The sequence below is a fragment of the Chaetodon auriga genome, chromosome 23 (assembly GCF_051107435.1).
Source record: "Chaetodon auriga isolate fChaAug3 chromosome 23, fChaAug3.hap1, whole genome shotgun sequence".
NCBI lineage: Eukaryota > Metazoa > Chordata > Actinopteri > Chaetodontiformes > Chaetodontidae > Chaetodon > Chaetodon auriga.
Window position 1 is genome coordinate 10,249,391 of NC_135096.1, and position 18,042 is coordinate 10,267,432.

General features: G+C 44.0%; 3 protein-coding genes across 5 annotated transcripts in view; 1 reads left to right on the forward strand and 2 right to left on the reverse strand.

Annotated features, from left to right (window-relative positions):
- The window catches only part of cckbra (cholecystokinin B receptor a), a 37,099-nt gene extending 28,119 nt beyond the window's left edge, over positions 1-8,980 (forward strand). For all 3 annotated transcript variants that reach the window (XM_076723893.1, XM_076723892.1, XM_076723891.1), the window contains 2 exons: positions 2,389-2,516; positions 3,740-8,980. In XM_076723893.1, the coding sequence (XP_076580008.1) occupies positions 2,389-2,516; positions 3,740-4,317 (706 nt within the window). In that variant the 3' untranslated portion in view covers positions 4,318-8,980. The remainder of the gene's footprint in view (positions 1-2,388; positions 2,517-3,739) is intronic.
- stradb (STE20 related adaptor beta) overlaps positions 1-18,042 on the reverse strand; it is a 123,764-nt gene that overhangs the window by 68,943 nt on the left and 36,779 nt on the right. The gene's annotated exons all lie outside the window — the stretch shown is intronic.
- Positions 1-18,042, reverse strand: part of gpr137c (G protein-coupled receptor 137c) — a 152,839-nt gene that overhangs the window by 25,629 nt on the left and 109,168 nt on the right. The gene's annotated exons all lie outside the window — the stretch shown is intronic.

Sequence of the window (18,042 nt, forward strand, 5' to 3'; positions counted from 1 at the left end):
CTGTTCACTACTTTTTCCTTTGATGTGTCATCAATCCGAGCACTGGAGAGAGCGGTGATCGTTAATCTTCCTGAGCAAGAAAAAATGCAACATTTATGAACAGAAAACAGACGAGTACACAGCCTGGAGCTGCAGAAAATGTCTACAAAAGTCGAATGTTCCAGCATATTTAGCCATGTTTTTTTTATATATAGTATATAACCATGTGTACTGTCTATAGTACGCCGTGTCCATATGAGCTCCAGTTGTTACCATGCATCAAATGCACCGTGTTACGATGGAAACTGGCAGTGTGCCAACAGAAGAGTTGGAGGAGGTCGTGTTACCTGACCCAACTGGCCCGCCTCACAATTTTCTCCAGGTTCTGGTTTCTTTTACTCCACTCTCATCACTTGATCTCTGCTAACATTTAAAGCTGCTATTCATTAGAGCAGATCCCGGTTAATCAGTAGATACTGAACTGGGGAAGAGTACCTTCCAGTACTTCACACCATGTAATTTGAATTAACTTGAAAGAACATTACAACTCCATTTAATAAAGGTTATACATACAGACAAAGTGAAGGAAATGCCAACAAAGACAAGGTGTTGGGCCTCAGCATGCCACCAGAACAGCTTTAATGCACCTTGGTATTGATACCACAAGTCTCTGGGGCTCTGTTGGAGGGATGGACACTTCCTAAAATCATTTGATGATGGTGGTGGACAACACTACAACACTGTCTAACACGTCGGTTGAGAATATGGTCAAGGTGACTCTTCTGACTAGTCCCACATCTCCGTAGGCCAGCGCTGATGGTTTTTCCAGCACTGAGCTCTCAAATGTGCATTTTTCTTTGTAATGAGGGATTTATGTCGTAAAGTCAGACTATAACACCCCGCTCTGTGTTATTGTTTATGGACTGTTCTCACGTCCTGCACTGACATCCTCAGTCCACCACAGTTTCCAACCCCTTTTTTAACTGATGTCTTTGTAATAGATCAGTCTCTGCCGTCCGTGTCCCAACAATGAACCCTCTTTCAAAGTCTCTTAGATCTTTTCCTCTTGCCATCTTGCAAAACCAGAATCAACTGAGTCTGCTCAACGTTTTCAGCCTCAGCCTATACGTGCGCCCGTACGTCCGTCCCATTCTCGTGGATGTGTTATTTGAGGGATTTTCTTCAAATTTTGCGCAAACATGTGCTGGGACTCAAGGATGAAGGTCACTGTGACCTCACAAAACACATTTCTGTGTAGATTTTCTGTGCTGCTGTGTGTAAAGCATCCATGTTTGAGAACATTTTAGAACCGCAACATCCACATCTGAAGCACTGCAGTCCACCACAAGCTCATTGGTTGTGCTGACATTGACCTTCAGGTGATTGTTTTTGCATCGTGTGATGAAGCTCTCTTTCAGTCCTCTTTGTAGTCTATAAGTGACGACAGCATGTTTCTCACTGGAACCATACATGTCAATATAGTATATCTATATATAAAACCTCCATTTTGCCAAAAACATACACATAATACCTTTTGTTAAATTCCCTCAAAGTCTTCACTACAGATATTATATTAGTCTGGACAGATGTGGATGTTAATACAACTTAACTGCATCCAACTGCGAAGCTGTAATTGTAGTTATACATGCCACACCGCATGACTGGGTGTTAATTTCTTGCAGTAATTGTACCATGCAGTGCACCTGTTTGGAGGCGTCTGCATTCTTTATGCTTCTCCATCATTTTTCCTTTAATTAACATCCCGCCTTTGTTATGACTAGCTCAGTCCCCTTGGGGTACCATTGGATGTCTGGTCTTGGGCACCAAAATGGCCTGAAATACCCTTGGAACATTCAGGAGAGGACAAGGAGCTACAAACAGTGCAGTGGACAGGAATATTAAACACTGCAGTATACAGCATAACGCAAGGAGGGATGTTACTGCAACACAACTCTATCCAGTAAATGCGGAGTTACAGTAGTTTAACTGGCAGCAAAAAAGTTAACTTTGTAGATATATGCAAACATTGCATCAGCAAAATGTTTAGAGTGGTAGAACAGTCCAAAGAACACAGCAAGTGTAGAGGAGGGTTAAACCACAGGGTGCTGAGGTGCCTGATAGCCTGCGGGGAGAAGCTGCAGAGCTGGCCCGGGATGCCGCAGTGCCTTTTGCCAGACACCATGGAGCTAAAGAGGGCTGTCGGGAGGGGTCAACCATCTGCAGGGCCTCCAGCACAGCTCCAACGCGTGCATGAAGGTGCATGAGGGAAGAAAGTCTTGCATCCAGCACCTCGAGAATCTGATGTGTTTGGCTGGTTTTGAAGGCTGATTTAACTCAGATTTAGAAGTGACTTTTGCTCTCTCGCTCGCTGTCTTTTCTGCTTCTCTTTCCATTCTGGCTGCTTTTCAGGTATGTGCTGCTGCTGTTCACTCTGTTCTTCGTCCCGGGAGTGGTGATGATTATAGCCTATGGTCTGATCTCCAGAGAGCTCTACCGAGGCATTCAGTTTGAGCTGAGCCAGAGCAGAGAGACCACCGGTGAGATCCATCATAAATTCAATCCAAACTGCAAAAGGCTTTTTGTTCACACTGATTTAACTCGCACTGTGGATGAAAACATCTCTATTTCACCTGGTATAGAACTGCATGAAGCTGCACTGAATTACATTAGAAAGACAGGAAGCTGCAGGATTTATCAAAAGTCAGGGAAAACATGATAACTCCCAATAATAACACAATTAAATACCCACCTGCTTTGATTGTATTTTGGGGGTTTTACTGTTAATGTCAGGCACTTTCTAACAGACATATACCACCATTCTCAGGCAATACAGGCAAAACCAATAAAACAGGGAGATTTGTTTGTCTAGCCTCAAGCAGAGAATGACATATTTTGCTGCTACCTACAGGTTCTGCACCTGTTACACCCAAAAATACACCTCCTCTCCATTCTCCTAATGTCTACTTGTTTTGATGCCTGCGCGGAGCATGTCCATGGTCCTAAACCTGGTATTTCCCATAGAAAAGGAAAAATCGGTCAAGTATAGCTTGAAATATGGTCCTTGCAGCTGAATTGTAACTGCTGTTGTGCATGAAGTGCACCAGTTTCCATGGAGTCCAGTCTTGTGCGTGATTCATCAAGGTTGAGACGATCTGAAATAGCCTTCGGTAAGCGACTGTTAAACTATAAATGTAGCATTTTATTTCTTTGTGAGCAGCAAAATAATGAACTTCCAGGTGCCAGATGTGAGCACTGAAAGAGCTTGTGCCTGCTATAATAATTCCTCTTATTCATACAGTCCATTAAAAGATCCCATCATGATGTGCTTTCAGTGGAAGTGGTGTGGGACAAAATCCACAGTCCTCGCTCTGTGCCAAAATGTATTTAATAAGCTCATCTGAAGTTAACATGCGGCTTCAGAAGTCTGAGTTAGACTGAGTTTTGTATTTTAGGTACAAAATTCTCTCTTTGTGTGACTCTCCTTCCACTGCAGCTCAACAGGGAAACACAGTTTAGGGAAACAGAGGGAACGGTGTACTAAAACGACGAAGCTTTGAAGATGTCATCGGATGTTGAAGCCTTGTATTAACGTCAGATAAACATTTGAATACTTCCATCAAAAGTGCAAAGTTAAGGGATCTTTTAATAGCCAATGTGAGACTAGCAAACTGACTTGTGATCCTGTCCTTCAATACTTGGCATTTGCATATGTTGAATTCCACCAAACATCTCTAGATGTAAACTTTCTGACTGTCCACAGGCCAGAAGAACGGTGTCAGACGGGGTCTGACAGCGTCGAATGATGACGATGACGGTTGCTACAACCAGGTGTCTAAAAAACCCTCCTCCGCCGTGGAGCTCCCAACCCTCTCTGGCTCATCGGGCGCCACCCAGGCCAAGACTGAGCGTGCCCGCAGCAACACCTCGGAGGCCAAGCTGCAGGCCAAGAGGCGAGTGGTCCGCATGCTGATGGTGATCGTGGCACTCTTCTTCATCTGTTGGATGCCCCTGTACTCAGCCAACACCTGGAAGGCCTTTGACCTGAAGTCGGCCTCCAAAGCCCTCTCAGGAGCGCCCATCTCCTTCATCCACCTGCTGTCCTACACCTCTGCCTGCGTCAACCCCGTCATTTACTGCTTCATGAACATGCGCTTCCGCAAGGCCCTGCTGTCCACCTTCGCCTGCTGCTGCCGCAACCGGTTCTGTCGCCAGTGCTACTGGTGCAGGAGGAGGGAGGCGGGAGAAGACGGCATCGCCGCCACCTCCATGGCCACGTCGATGGCCACCTCCATGTCCAAGTTCAGCTACACCACTGTCAGCACCACCGGCACCTGCTGAGCCCCGGGGAGAGCTGGGTGGTCGCATCAGTGGCTGGCGGTCACTGTGTGCACCATCTGCTTTTTTTTCAACCTTCTGTTTTTCACTCTTCATCTTAATACGCTGTGAGTCACGCGCTGAGTAATATCCCTGCCCTCGTTTATGAGGCCTTTTTGAAAGGTCTCCTTCAAATTCTGTGTGCATGGCTGCAGAATGAGAGTCGGAGAGAACGCCGTTTCAGTTTGGTGACATTCTTTCATCTGCTGCGTAATTGGCAGCAACCGCTTTGTTGCATCCTGAGGAGAACATCAAGTGCCTGTGCTCTTTGTGTGGCTTGGTCTGTCGTGGTTTGTTCACAAGATGTTTCAGTGAAAAATCTTGTGCACGTGTACATGCTGTCTTCATGTTCTAACTGTACCAAAGGTTCATTTTTGAGACATACTGTTAAACAATGAAGACTCAGTAACTCAGAGATGAATCAGTATGGATGTCAGCTCTTTTTGTGTTTAATGTTGTTTCATCTTCATTCATTCAGGAGCTTCTCTCTCTCTCTCTCTCTCTCTCTCTCTCTCTATCAGAATTATTCTGCTGAATAACTTGGACATCGCTCTCATTCCTAAAATATTTGAACACCAAGAAATAATCCTGTTTTAGTGCAGCTTTTTCCAGCTTCTTGCTGAGCTCTGACTCTGTGTTTCGCTCTTTTTGAGTTCGTTTCGTCACTTGTGTGTGAAGCGAGATTTTCTGAAAATATCCAAACATCAACGTTCAGTCGTTCAATTGACTTTGTTGGTTTCTCAGTAATGACAGCATGTGTTGGACGATTTTGCAGCACAGCCGTGTGATCCAGGCTGCTCAGGAGGGTGCGTGTTTACCGTCATCTGGTTTCGGCTTGCATTGTTTGTTCATGGAACTTAAATCTCCTGCAGCCAGTGCGACAAATGTATGTCGCATACTGATGAGACATTAACATCAGGATGTGAATGAGCAGAAAATGTGCAGACCGTCCATCCATGTAAGGATGATGGCACTGGCCTGTCGCTCTGGTCCACCCCTGCTAAAAGAAAAAGTTCTTTAGTCAAACTCACCTTTTGTGTTCAATTATCTCTGCGGTGTCTTTTATGTACTCTCTCTGCTTTCTGCTTCACTGCTGCCAATTACTCTGAGCATTGCCTAAGTACAACGACCCCGTTTCTGGGCTTAGACTAACGAGGTGTTTCTCAGGGACCCTCTCCTGCAGTGCACATTGCATTGCCTTTGCCCTTGTAAAGCTGGCGACAACTGGCTCTGCTAATGCGCCACATCTGTAATAATGACAACAGCAAACTTGATTTCAATAGAATCAAAGAGTGAAGCTCAAGTGGTGCTACAATAAGGGTAATCGAGAAAAATGCCCACAGTCGTACACACACATGAAAATACACTGTTAACATGACGGACACAGGACATGATGCTCAGTAACAAATTGCGTATTTCCATGGAAATTATTCATGACTTCATTCATGAATTCAGTCAATTATGCCAAAATATGAACACGATAGTGTTGCAGTGAATAATTTAACACTCCATTAACGTATAGGTGGGCTCAGAGTTTGCCTCTACAACACATAAATATCTGTATTTGTGTTAAGCAGAGTGATGTAATGTAATGCTTTTGGCCTACATACAGTGTACCTTGACAGCTTAGTGCTGTCATTTCCAATTGCTTTCAAGTTAGGGCGTCTTTTTCATGTCACTCCCATCGCCTAGCGCTCCCTGTCCCTGCCGCCCCACCACCCACCCACCACCCTTCCGTTTTATCATTTTTCAGTGTAGAGGCGTAGGAATACATGAATGACAATAGCGTGTGGGTGACAGCTGAGATTTGCAGGCACAAGCGCTGTCCGAGAGCAGTTCACAGGCGGTGGCAGAGGTGGAAGAGGGTTCGGCTCGCAGACAGACAATTGGCAAACAAAAAATCCCCAACAGAGGCTCACTTGTAAACACTTCCTCTGGCGGCTTCACTCCACGTGCGCTTTTGTAATTAAGGCAGGAGACAGTGAGTGATTTCCATATCTTTGCCTGTGCTGGTGCACAGGAGAACAGGATTTATTTCACAGTCTGTCCACCTTTCACCTTCCATTAAATTTGCATTTATCCAAATGTTTTTTTAAGCATTCTGAATTTTAGGCCTGTAGTTTAATGAAATGCAAACAATATCTGTGAAGGAATAATGAAGATAAGTCTTTTAATCCAGAGTTGGTAGTGTTTATATTCCATGGCCTGTAGATTTACAGCTTCAGAAAATAAATCTGTGTCTGGTCAGTGGGAAGGAAATGCAGAAACGTCTGGGTAACCTTGCTGACTAAAAGTTATGGTCGAAGCCTCCCAGAGAGACTGAGATTTGCTCTTGAAAATGTACTGTATTGTTGAATTTTAGATCTGTTTTGCTTTTCACTTGAGCAGGCCAGCAGGTTTAGATATGAATTATTAAAACGAGCAAACCAGCCAGTCTTAGAGCTGCCACTGTCTTATTTTCATACTGCTGGAGTCGAGCTAGTTTTACTCGAAGGAGGTAGGATTTCAGGATATGTATTGTTCAGTGCGCTACGGTGTTAGCGTGCACTCCAGACAGAGGGTTTCTTTCAGTCTTTTGATGGTATGAGTACAGCGAGCATTAAACCAAACTTCCAGATATTTAAGTTGTATTTGAAGGTTAATGTTGACAGAGCTGAAAAGATGAATAGTTTGAGATTTTGGGCTTTAATCGCTTTCCTAGCTGAACAGAAAGACAGGGGAAAAAACAGCTAGCGCGACTGTCCAAAGTTTAAAAGAAAGTCTGCCTTCCAGCACCTCTGAGCTCACAAGTCCACATGTGATGTGTTTAAAAAGTGTAAAAGCAAAAGTTATGGTTTTATGTAGGGCGTACGTAACTGGCTGCTGGCTTTAGCTTCATATTTAGCGTGCAGACATGAGAGCGGTGACACTCATCTCATCAAACTCTCAGCAAGAAAGCAAATAAGCGTATTTCCCAAAATACGGGCTGTATGTTGCACCTCCGCTACTGCAAGACTCTGCTCACTAACTGTGAATGTCTCCTGAAAGAAGTGTTTTTTTGCCAGAAAACAAGTTTACAGACTCCTAAAAAACAAGGTAAAAATGCCCCTCCAGGGGTGAGAAATCAAATTCTCACCCCGCTCCCAGAACAATGCCTGATGCAAATTGAAACCGAAATGAGACGGAGGCATGGGACCATGTGCGCAGTTGGTTTCTTTCTTATCTCCACCTCCCTCAACAAGAATCCCATTAGGTGCTCCAGGCGGCACACGAGGAGGAAAAAACAGGGAAACTCATTTGCCTCTTTCGCCCCGCGCACGACACACGCAACAGATTTTGATCCACTCGGAACACAAAAGAAGCGACAGCTCAGGATCTGAAGTGCAGTGTCATCTTTCTTTGTGGCAGTGAAATAGTAGCCTCCTCATATCTGTGATGATTCATTTGTGCGCTCTTGAAAGGACATGTCATTTGTGTCACTTTTCAAAGCTGTAAATCAAACCGTTCACTCTCAGTCAGTCGTCTGCAGGAAACAGCTCCGACAGATGATGTGATCTTTAAGCCGCTCGTTATGATTGTGCCCCTAGTTAACCTCCAATTTGAAGGATTTTCATGCTTTCGCGTTAATTGAAGGATTATGCACTCTGAAGAAAGTGCTCACCTTGAGCTTATAGAATCGGCTTTTCTCATTGGTGAAAAGTTGACTGCTGGGAGTTCAAATGTTTTCAACCCGCAGCTAACACTGACAAAGCACTCATAAGTAAATTACAAGAAGTTGTTTTTCAATTATTTATAATGGCTACCAGGAGGACACTGTGTGTAAAATGTGCCCCTGCTGGATTTTTCATTTTGCTCCTCTGCAGAACGATGAATACTCGGAAAAGAGAGATTTTTGTAGTTTCACCTCAGGCACCGAGTGAAATATTTTGTTTTGGCCTACAGGTTCTGCACCTGAGTATTACAAAGAAAGTCAGTGTGAGATGTCAGAAAACCTGCTGTTCCCTTTCATGTTCATGTCTGCGCAGCCTTACACGTTCTGTCCTTGTCAAATGGGAAAATGTGTCTTTCTCTGCTCCCCTCAAGGTGAGTTAAGGGACGAGGAGACGAGAGTTGATCTCCTCAAGAAGCTTCTTAACACCTTCTGAGGGAGCATTTTAAGTGTTCACATGTACGTCAAGCTAAAGTCACTGCTTCAAGGAGGGGAAAAAAAGATGCTTCGCAACTTAACACTGAGAAATGAGTTGAAGAGCAGGCGCAGAGATGAGGTGATGAAATCGTATATTTAGCTGTTAACAGCATTGGAAACACTTCCCTGATGGTGAAGCCGTCCGTGTTCGTGCGTCTCTGTGTGATAAATGTTTACCAAAGCAGGTCTGCTGGATTCTTTTCGCCGCATCTGGTGCCTGCTTGTGCGACGTTGTAATACTATGAAATGTGTAAGTGTCTGTTAGTAAAAACAGGGCCGTGCTCTCATGTCTGAGAGGTTTTCAGCGTGAGCTTATTGATGTTTGTGATGTTTTGCTTTCGCTGTATCTCCAGTGTGATATAATTATTATGAAGCAGTTTCTGTTTTTCATGGTTTCTGGCTACATGTACAGTATTTTTCATGCCAAATGTCCATTATTTAACAAAAAATAAATATTGGGAAACAGCCTGATTGTGTCTTTGTTGTGCGTGTGAGAGCTTGAGTGATTTCTTCAATAAAAAAGAGGCTTCTTGTGTAAATATCTGCCTCTGAATTAGTCGTTTGAAACACTTTCTCATCTCAGGCAGATGAGAGCTGGACTGTGACGACTGTAAGTATTCAGCACTGAAACATGAAAAAGGGAGATGAATAATAAAATAGCAACAAACAAAGGCAAGTCGGCTTCCCCAGCGAGCACACGCTGGCATGATTCAACGTCCTCGGGGGACGAGAAGCCCTCAGGAAGTTCAAGCTCACATTTCACGGACCGGGAAGAGGAAGAGGCTGAATGCTTCGGAGTCATCGCCATAGCAACGTGCCCGGCCACAACTTTAATCTGTCGTCTTGGACCAGAAAACTGAGAAAATACATTTTCGCATTCAAGTTATCCTTCAGAGACATCGATCTTGCTCTCCCCAGAAAAACATTTGTTTTTTTCTCCGGCAATGCAGAAATCCTTGAGGCTTTTTAAATATTTCACACAGTCAGTGTGCACAGTGAAATATGAATATTAATGATCACTGTGCTGTTTGCTGTTGTAATAGATATCAGTTAAATGCGGCTCCCTGCTCTAAAGTAATGCTGACGAGGAATTGCAACACCGTACATTTTTTTTCACATTTCTAAATGCTCATTATGTGAAGTCTAATATTCATTTTGGAGGAACTAAATAATAAAAAGGGGGCAAAGTGCTGTTTCAGTCAGGCAGAGGCGTTTGAAACAACAGCTAATTAAAGCCAGGGGTTCCAGCTGATCGCTCAGTTGCATTAATCAGGCTGATGAGGTCACACGCCGCTGTGTCCAAATGCAGGCAGCTGTTTTCATCAGAAAAAACTCCAATAAATCAACTGTGCACGACCTGCCCAGCACCAGCCAGCAGACAAAGTCAACGACTAATGGCGAGCCGGCGAGGATCAAAACAGAGCTAAAGACGGATCATCAAACATGTTGGAATCACTCCGTTCTTGTTTGCGAGGGGCCAGTTCCACCAAACACACAAGCTCCAACAGCAGCATGTTTGTGACTTAAGCAGGAGAAAATGTGCAAAAATGTACCACCACGTGTGATCTGCATGTAAGCAGTGCTTGCAAATCACTGCAGGAGCATCTGCAGCAGGAAGAACATTGTCCCCATTGGCTGCAGTGTCCTGGAACTATGGATACTATAAGTATCCCTGGTGCTGAATACAAGTCAGCTGATTTGGAGTCCTGGCTGCAAAGTGGGATCTCATCAGTGGACTCTCAAGTAAGAGTACACTGATAATGCATCATGAAATGTTTGAGAATCATTGTTACTCAAGCATTCAACACCTGTAAGCCTCCACACGGTTGATGAATGATTTGTAACCATGTGTTTACTCGGTCCATACTATGTTCTGTGCGCCACTAGCCTGCTGATTCCAGCGTTATCTGTCATAGCTGCTTTCCGCCACAGGGTTCAGTAATGGAAGTCTGCAGTGAAGAGTCAAGTAAATGGATGCAGCTTCTCTGTTGTACCCACCTCACCTCCCCCCCAACGGTGCAACGCAATCTGCTCATTTATCTTCTTTCCAACCCTCTACCAGGTGCTCCTAATGGCCTGTCCCTACCTCTGGCACATTTCTCTTCATCCCCTCATCTTCCTCTTCCTTCTTCCCATATTGACTTGCAACACCACACACAGGGAACGCTCGCTTTTCCCATGAAATAACCCTTTCGAGCAGGTTAAAGCAATGAAATGTCCCTGCTGCTTTTATCTATGGGCAGGGGTTGTTTCATTTGTTACCCCAAAGAAAACAGCGTTATACAGAGCAGTAGGATGCCTGCATCCAAACGGCCTGAAGGAATGAAAGAATTTTTAGAAATGCATTTCCATTTTCCATCTCATCCCTTGCTGCTGCATAGTTGCAGCATTTAAGCAATGTTTCCATTTCCAAAGGCCGGAACATGTATGCTGTAGATATTTTCAGCTCAACACATGGAGCGCTTTTCTAAAGGAAACCAGTGTGAGCTATAAAAGCCTTCAGGCCATGAATTCTTCTTCTTATTTTTTCTATGCATTTCACACACATTTCAGTGTGAGCAAAACATGGTGCAGGTGTTGTCAAACTCACTGTGTCCTGGCAGGCTAATTCAGATATAATAAGAGCTCTTCAGTTTACCTTTAGAGTGATATAGATCCAAAGGCTGAGGGGGTGTGTTGAGAAAGGTCAGCTTTCAGAGAGGGACAGAAAGAGAGAGAAAGGACAGACCTTTGGATTTTAATGTGGAGAAACCACCGACCTCCAGGCTACCAGAAAAACCCACCTCTTTCACTTACTGTGCCTGTATCCTGCGATGAAAGAGCCGAATTTAATGTAACTGCTGTTACCAGTAAGTTTGTTTCATTACAAAACAGCTGATAGCATTAGTGCATAAATGCATACATTAAGAAGAGACACCAGACGTGCAGTGTGTGCATATGATATGCTGGATGAAAGTGATAGCGGGTCATGCTCTCCTGTCATCCTACTGTTGCTCTGAATAAATACAGACACCGTGATGGAGAGTTTGTTGATACTATCTTCTTGTCACAGTGCCATGATGGTGCAGCACCTGGGTGTCTAGTCCAGTGCAGAGCGGGAGCTTCTTGACTGTTCGAGTGTTTGGATGACAGAAGCTCTTGAAATTGAGATGAATGATGGCTGCCGCTGGTGAGGAATTGGTTGTTGTTCAGATCATCTGAGAGTAAAAACCAGAGGATGAGAGTGACGAAGCTAGCTGGACGGTGTCCCGACCGCTCTTGGAGGCCAGATGATCTCACAGAGGCTTTTTTTATTGACTGTTTGTCATTCTTAATAATATGAAAGGTTTACAAGCAATATGATGAGATGTGCAGGGAGGTTTGACTCACCTATTTACAGTAAGGGTTAAAGCAAACTGTAAGAGCAGAAAATAAATTTTGCTTTTGGCCCCTGCTGCAAGAGATCTGATGTATAGGCCACAAAATAAATAAAGTAAAACCTGCTTGTTGAACAACTTTCCCTCCCTCCTGTTAACTCAGTTAATCTTCCCGGCTGGCACTGTTAGCGACTAAGGCTATCAGTGACATGCTGTGCAGCCTGATGAACGCCACTTGAAGATGCGAAAGGTTCTCACTCTCAGCCTGCAACTCTGAGCTTTGATGGCTTCAGTTTTGCTCTCACAGCTCAAACGGTTCACGAGAGGAAAACCTCGAGGTCAACACTCTGACCTTGAGCTCGATGTTGCAGAGGAGATGGATTTATCGCAACAATCAGTGTGATGTCCTTCTGTTTGTCAAAGTTTTCTCACTGCTGAGGACTCGGGTTTTTATTTGCGAGATATGTCACCAAGTTGCTAAGTAACTGAAGTGAAAAGAACAGCCTCCACGATGCAAAATCTGACATATTCCTTATAATAACACATGGGGCTGGCTGGCTTGGTTTGAGGACTGCAAGGAGCAGAGAGGGGGTGGTTACATTAAAATTCAGACCATATGGTTCGAAGTGCATGGGATTTAAACCCTGAATGCATGTATGGTTATGCGCTATATATAAATATATATATATATAACACGCTGTAATTTTCCATGTCTCTGCCTCAGGACAAGACATAGACTCTGAATGTAACAACTTGTGGGAACCTCATCTCCCAGCAATTATCTGCTGATTGATGGGATTGGCATGTAGCTCTTCTGCAGAAAGTAATCACTTGGCCTGTTGAATGAGAGCTAATAGTAATGGATTTGGACTTCACCTTCTTCATTTGGCTTTTGTGTTGTCTGCCCTAGACGTCTTACTTGGCCATGAATTCCCTGCACCAGAGAGAAGGATGTCAGTATAACAGGTCTATACTCTCAGATCTTCTCCTTTCTGTGTTGGTTGAGGATGTTGCGCTTTGGAGCCGATTCAAGCCGACCACCAAAAGACAGCTCAGTGTCACCCCGTGTCTTTGAGAATCACACTTTTACCACAATTGTTGTGAGATTTTGCAGAGCAGACGGGGTTGCCCTCTGGAGAAAATCTATTTCTGCGATCCATGCTTCAAGCTTGGATCTTGAAAACGGATAAAGGAATGGAAACAGGATAAAATTCAAAACTGAGGGAAACAGTTTTTGTGAGCATGAGAAAGACTCTCTCACGTGAACACTTTGCTGTTTCATATAAGAAGCACTCAAGCGTGTGGCGTCTTCAGCCTCAAAAGGACTTTGAAGTTTTCCTCAGAAGGAAAATGAATTCAAGTGCAGCACTGGGGCAGAAGAAGCAAAAAAGATAAAAAATGTGAGGAGCTCTCAGGGTGTCTAATATCTCCCTGCTGTCACCCCGACACTGCCATGAGAAATATCATAATTCTGCTGTCTAATTAAGAATGCACTTTATAACCAAGCTGAACGTCTCTTGACTGATTTCAGCATATTTATGATCTCCCTGAGGCATGTGGCAAAGGACAGGGCAACACTGAATTCAAAGAGGAGGCTGGTTGATTGTCTGTCAATTCCTCGGAATGTTGTCTTTTGGGGTTATTTTTCTGAATAGGCTATATTGAGCTAATCCAGGTTTAATGCTAGCATTTAGAGAATCACCAGTGACAAAGAAGAAAACATAGGAACAGGAGATGGACTAACCAGAGCCGCACCTCATACCAGCGTTTAAAACAGTGGTGCGGAACACAGCCTCGTGAGACCGTTTAACTCGGCCCGTGAGGCCAAAGAAAAGAAACTCGTTGACTTCACATTTTTCCGAGCTGTCCCTGAACACAACACAAGCGTCGCGTTGACAACACGTCCGTACATTATTGCACCTGTTGAAGAAACGGAGGAAGCCGCGGAGTGTCGCATTTTCCACTAAAAACGGACAAACAGTTGCGTTTTTGTTCAAGTAAAAGACAAACCAGTGTGTTTAAGCTAGTGGGGACGAGCTCACAGTGAAGACAAAGGCTAATAGGGGAGGGCAAATTAGCTCGGCTGACATTAACGCTCTTCTGTGGAGTCTGGGGGCCCAACAAGCAGCTTTCACAGACCACCTTCTCCTGTCGGAGCTGGACCTCCAGCTCCAGCACAGCTTCTCGCCTCTCTGCTTTCACATGTGAAGTCACCTGAAGTGAAATTCAAGCTGTGGCGAGTGAAACTGGAAAGAGGAAACACTGTGCGTTCTCCCACTGTGCAAGAACAGAAGCTGCCATGACATCTGAGCGCGCTGCAGAGTGCGACAGCTCCTTCAGGCACTGGGTGAGAGATTTCAGGACACGAGAAGCAAACTAAAGGAACTGAGCATATTTGCGATATGTGTAATGTGGAACCAGCTGATGCCCCCCCCCCCCCCAACAATCTGCAACATGAAAACACTGAGCTGCTCCGCCACGACCGATGAGACTGATCGACCCAAACCTGGAAAACCAGCTGCGAGCATCATCATCACCATCATCATCATCATCATCACCATCTGACATCAGACGCCTTGCCAAATAGAAGCACATCTCGCCAGGTCAGTGTGATGTATGTGTGAAATAATTCGGTGTGATCTGATACAACTGCGGCCCCCTGTCCTTCACATATGCGTTATAAGACAATCACTAGTGATCTCAAAGCGTTTGACGATTGAATGAAAGGAGTAACACTGTCACAGTCGTCTAACGATGCATCTGATGATTCTGTGTTGTGAGAAACGCATCTGGTTGGTCAGATGCAATTTATTCTTAATGTAAACCACAGTCGCTCGGGACAGAGCAAAGCTGTGCAGATGAAGCAAGGAAAGCCTGACAAATAAATCAGTACCCATGATGGGCCTTTAGCTCATGCTATCTAAAAGTCACTGCACCACATTAAGGGACTATTTTCTCAATAACTGATGAGTGTCTTCCTCAGGGCCTTCATTAACATGACCATTACAGCGCCATTGATCATAACAGTGACAACAAGGAGCCTCCTCGGGGGCCTCAAATGATCTCCTGTTTAATTTGTTCATACAAATATTCCATGCGTAGGGTACAGGAGTGTATGTGGCTCACAGAATAAAATGAAAGCTCTTCAGTGTTATTCATGAAGCAAAATTTAATTTCATCCCAATCCTGACATCAGGGCGATTTTCTAATTAGGAATACCCGACTGGATAAAATAATTACCGAACACAGCTGCACACCCAACTCTATTACAAGTCTGCCTGAGAGACTGAGCACACATCAAACAACACCACTTCCTGCATAGTTCACGCTGGGAACACCTCCACTTTGCATACACAACAATAATTGGTTGGTAATTTGATTAAGACTGGCCTCATTTTGAATCTTCTAATGAAAGAAAGGACCTAATTAGTGTTGGGCGCAGAGCGAGATGCAAACTCTCGATTTATGTGGCCATGTAAACACTGACGACCAAGTTTGTTTTAATGATGTCGTGTGTTGACCATGTAGATTAGATGTTGTTATATCTGATTATTCACAAGGGTAGTGTGCTTCCACAGAGAGTCGCAACCCATTAAGAGCTGATCTAAACCACTTATTTAACAGTATATCAGTTCAATTAAATAATAGTTTTAAGAATCTATGCAGGTTTAAAGCCCTAAAATGAAAAATTACGTTGAAATTTTGCAGAGACGTTCATAAGGCCCGGAGGTGATCCCTAGACTTTTCCTCTAGACATGAGTTTGACATTAGTGTTGTAAAAAAAAAAACTCACTCATGTGAATTCAAGACAAAATAAAATCCAAGGCAAGCAATGGGGATCAGTGTTTGTTCCCTAGGAGCACATTTGCAGCTCATCCCTTGACTCATAGGAGTTAACGTCTGCCCAAAAAGAATGAATCTGCTTCATAAATGCACAGAGACAAAGGAAAGAGTCTGCAGGAAATAGACAGAACTTAGATGACGCTAGCTAGCTCAGAGCTAACGTGCGTGCAGTCGGTACACCGGCTGTTTTGGGGCAAATAAAGTCAAACGGACCAGCAGTCAAATGCGCACAAATGACGTGAACATTTGTTTGGCTCTCTGTCCGAGCACACTTTAGCCTTGTTCTCCCGAGTGATAGCCACCAATAACACAGCTGACTCACAATCTGCTCCTGTAAATTCCTTTTCTGTCTGCACGTTCATGTACGATTTCCATTTTTATGAATATTCTTTTGCGTGTGTGAACATGTAATGACCGATCTCAAGCTCCAGCTTCAGAGAGCTGCAGATCCTGTTTCATGAACAGAGCAACGTGCACCTGGTGGTGACATTTAGAGACCATGTGCTGATGCAAAGGAAAGAAAGAAAGTTGTTTTGACACAGTGGGAATCAGATTATGAAAAAGTTATCAGCAGATCAGACTGATCCTGGCAGGAATATCTGGGTCTGTTGTACTTCTCTGCGCTTAATTGCGTCACAGCTGATGTCTGTGTTAATGGATAGAGATGGAAACACATGCGACTCAGTCACCCTGCCCACATCTCCCACATTTCCTCTGCTCTCTGATTTCCTTCTGGCCCCGTTTGCCAAGTCCCTGCACCTTGGAATCCAAACTGAGGAGGAGAGGAGAGACATCATCCGTCATCCTTGTTGACACCTCATTATGAAAATGGTGATCTCCGAGGCCACACCACATGGCACGGTGGCATGAGGCCGCCTGCTGCTGGCTCTGTTCACTGAGAGAGTCTGTAAGCCAGCGGGGGAAGTCAGAGGATGCTTTGGCCTCGCCAGTGCGAGGGAATGTGTGTGTGATGACAGAAAGGCAGAAAGAAATAGGAGACCAAGAAAAGGTGAACGTATTTTTTTTTTACTGTAAATCTAGTGACATGGCTGTTACCTACAAATACATACAGACAGCACTTCGGCACAGAGGCTGAACATATCACACATGCCTCACAGCTTCCAAAGGATTTCTCAGATCAAGCCTAATGCAGCCCCTTGGGTCGAGATTAAGGCTTATTCCCAGATACGAATGTGGCCTTCAGTGTGACAGTAAAGCAGCAGGATTAGATGTTGATTAAGATCGAGATAAACAGAGAGAGAGGCTTCATTCTGCGCACAGAGATGAAGACATGTTCATGGATTTTGTACTCGGTGTACTTTTGCGTAACGCATTCGTGCTGTGAAACATGCAGTCCCTGTAATAATAAACTTGATATATATATTTTGGCTTTTCCACAGCCAATGGATCAAAGTTTTTCTTTCAGTACGTTAAAAATGTCCTGAAGCTGTAGGCTGGATGACAGATGATTTAACTGTGACGGCTTACCTGTGCAGAAAAGTACTGAATGTCATTTACGCTCAGATCCTGACCGAACCTGTCTCCATGTCAGGCATTATTAATAATCAGAAATAATTAATGAAGTTGTTGTGCAATATGTGTACATGTGCACTGCAACTCTCATATGCATCCTGCTGCTGTATGATAGCTACAGATCTCACTATGGAAATATTGCTGTTTATTTATTTATGTCTATTTATGCTTTGGCAAAGCATTCAGCGGCTTGAGGAGACATTATTGGTCAGACTCGTTCGTCTAACCTGTGACACACTCACACACTGTCTTCAGCATATTGAAAACAGACATTGCAGTCAGTAAACGATGTGAAATTGAATCGTGATTGTTTGCAGTTTCAACTTTGGCACCGCTAATGTCGGCTACATTTTGGCTAAGCAAACATGGACAAATACATCACAAGGATATCATAATATTCATTTATTCTGAATCTTATTTAAAGAAATCTAAATATAAAATTAAGTACATGAGAGTAAACAAGAAAGGTGCGCGAATACTGAGTGGATGCACTTTAGCTGGGAACAAACTGTGTATGTTAACATGAACTTCTTGGCTGCTACCTGCTACGTACCCTTAGATACTGGACCAACCACATGTGTTAAAGTTTGGTCACAGGGTGAGAAGCCTAGCTGAGGCGAGACGAGGTAATTGAAACGATGAACTCTTGTTGGAATTGAGTGGAATCTGATTAGCAGCTACAGTTCTGCATTGGCACCTTTCTTTGCTCACTAGCTTCAGTGAAATGTCACAAATATGGCAGTACGTCTTTTTCACTTTCTTTCATTTCGCTATTTCTTCGAGTGGCACAGG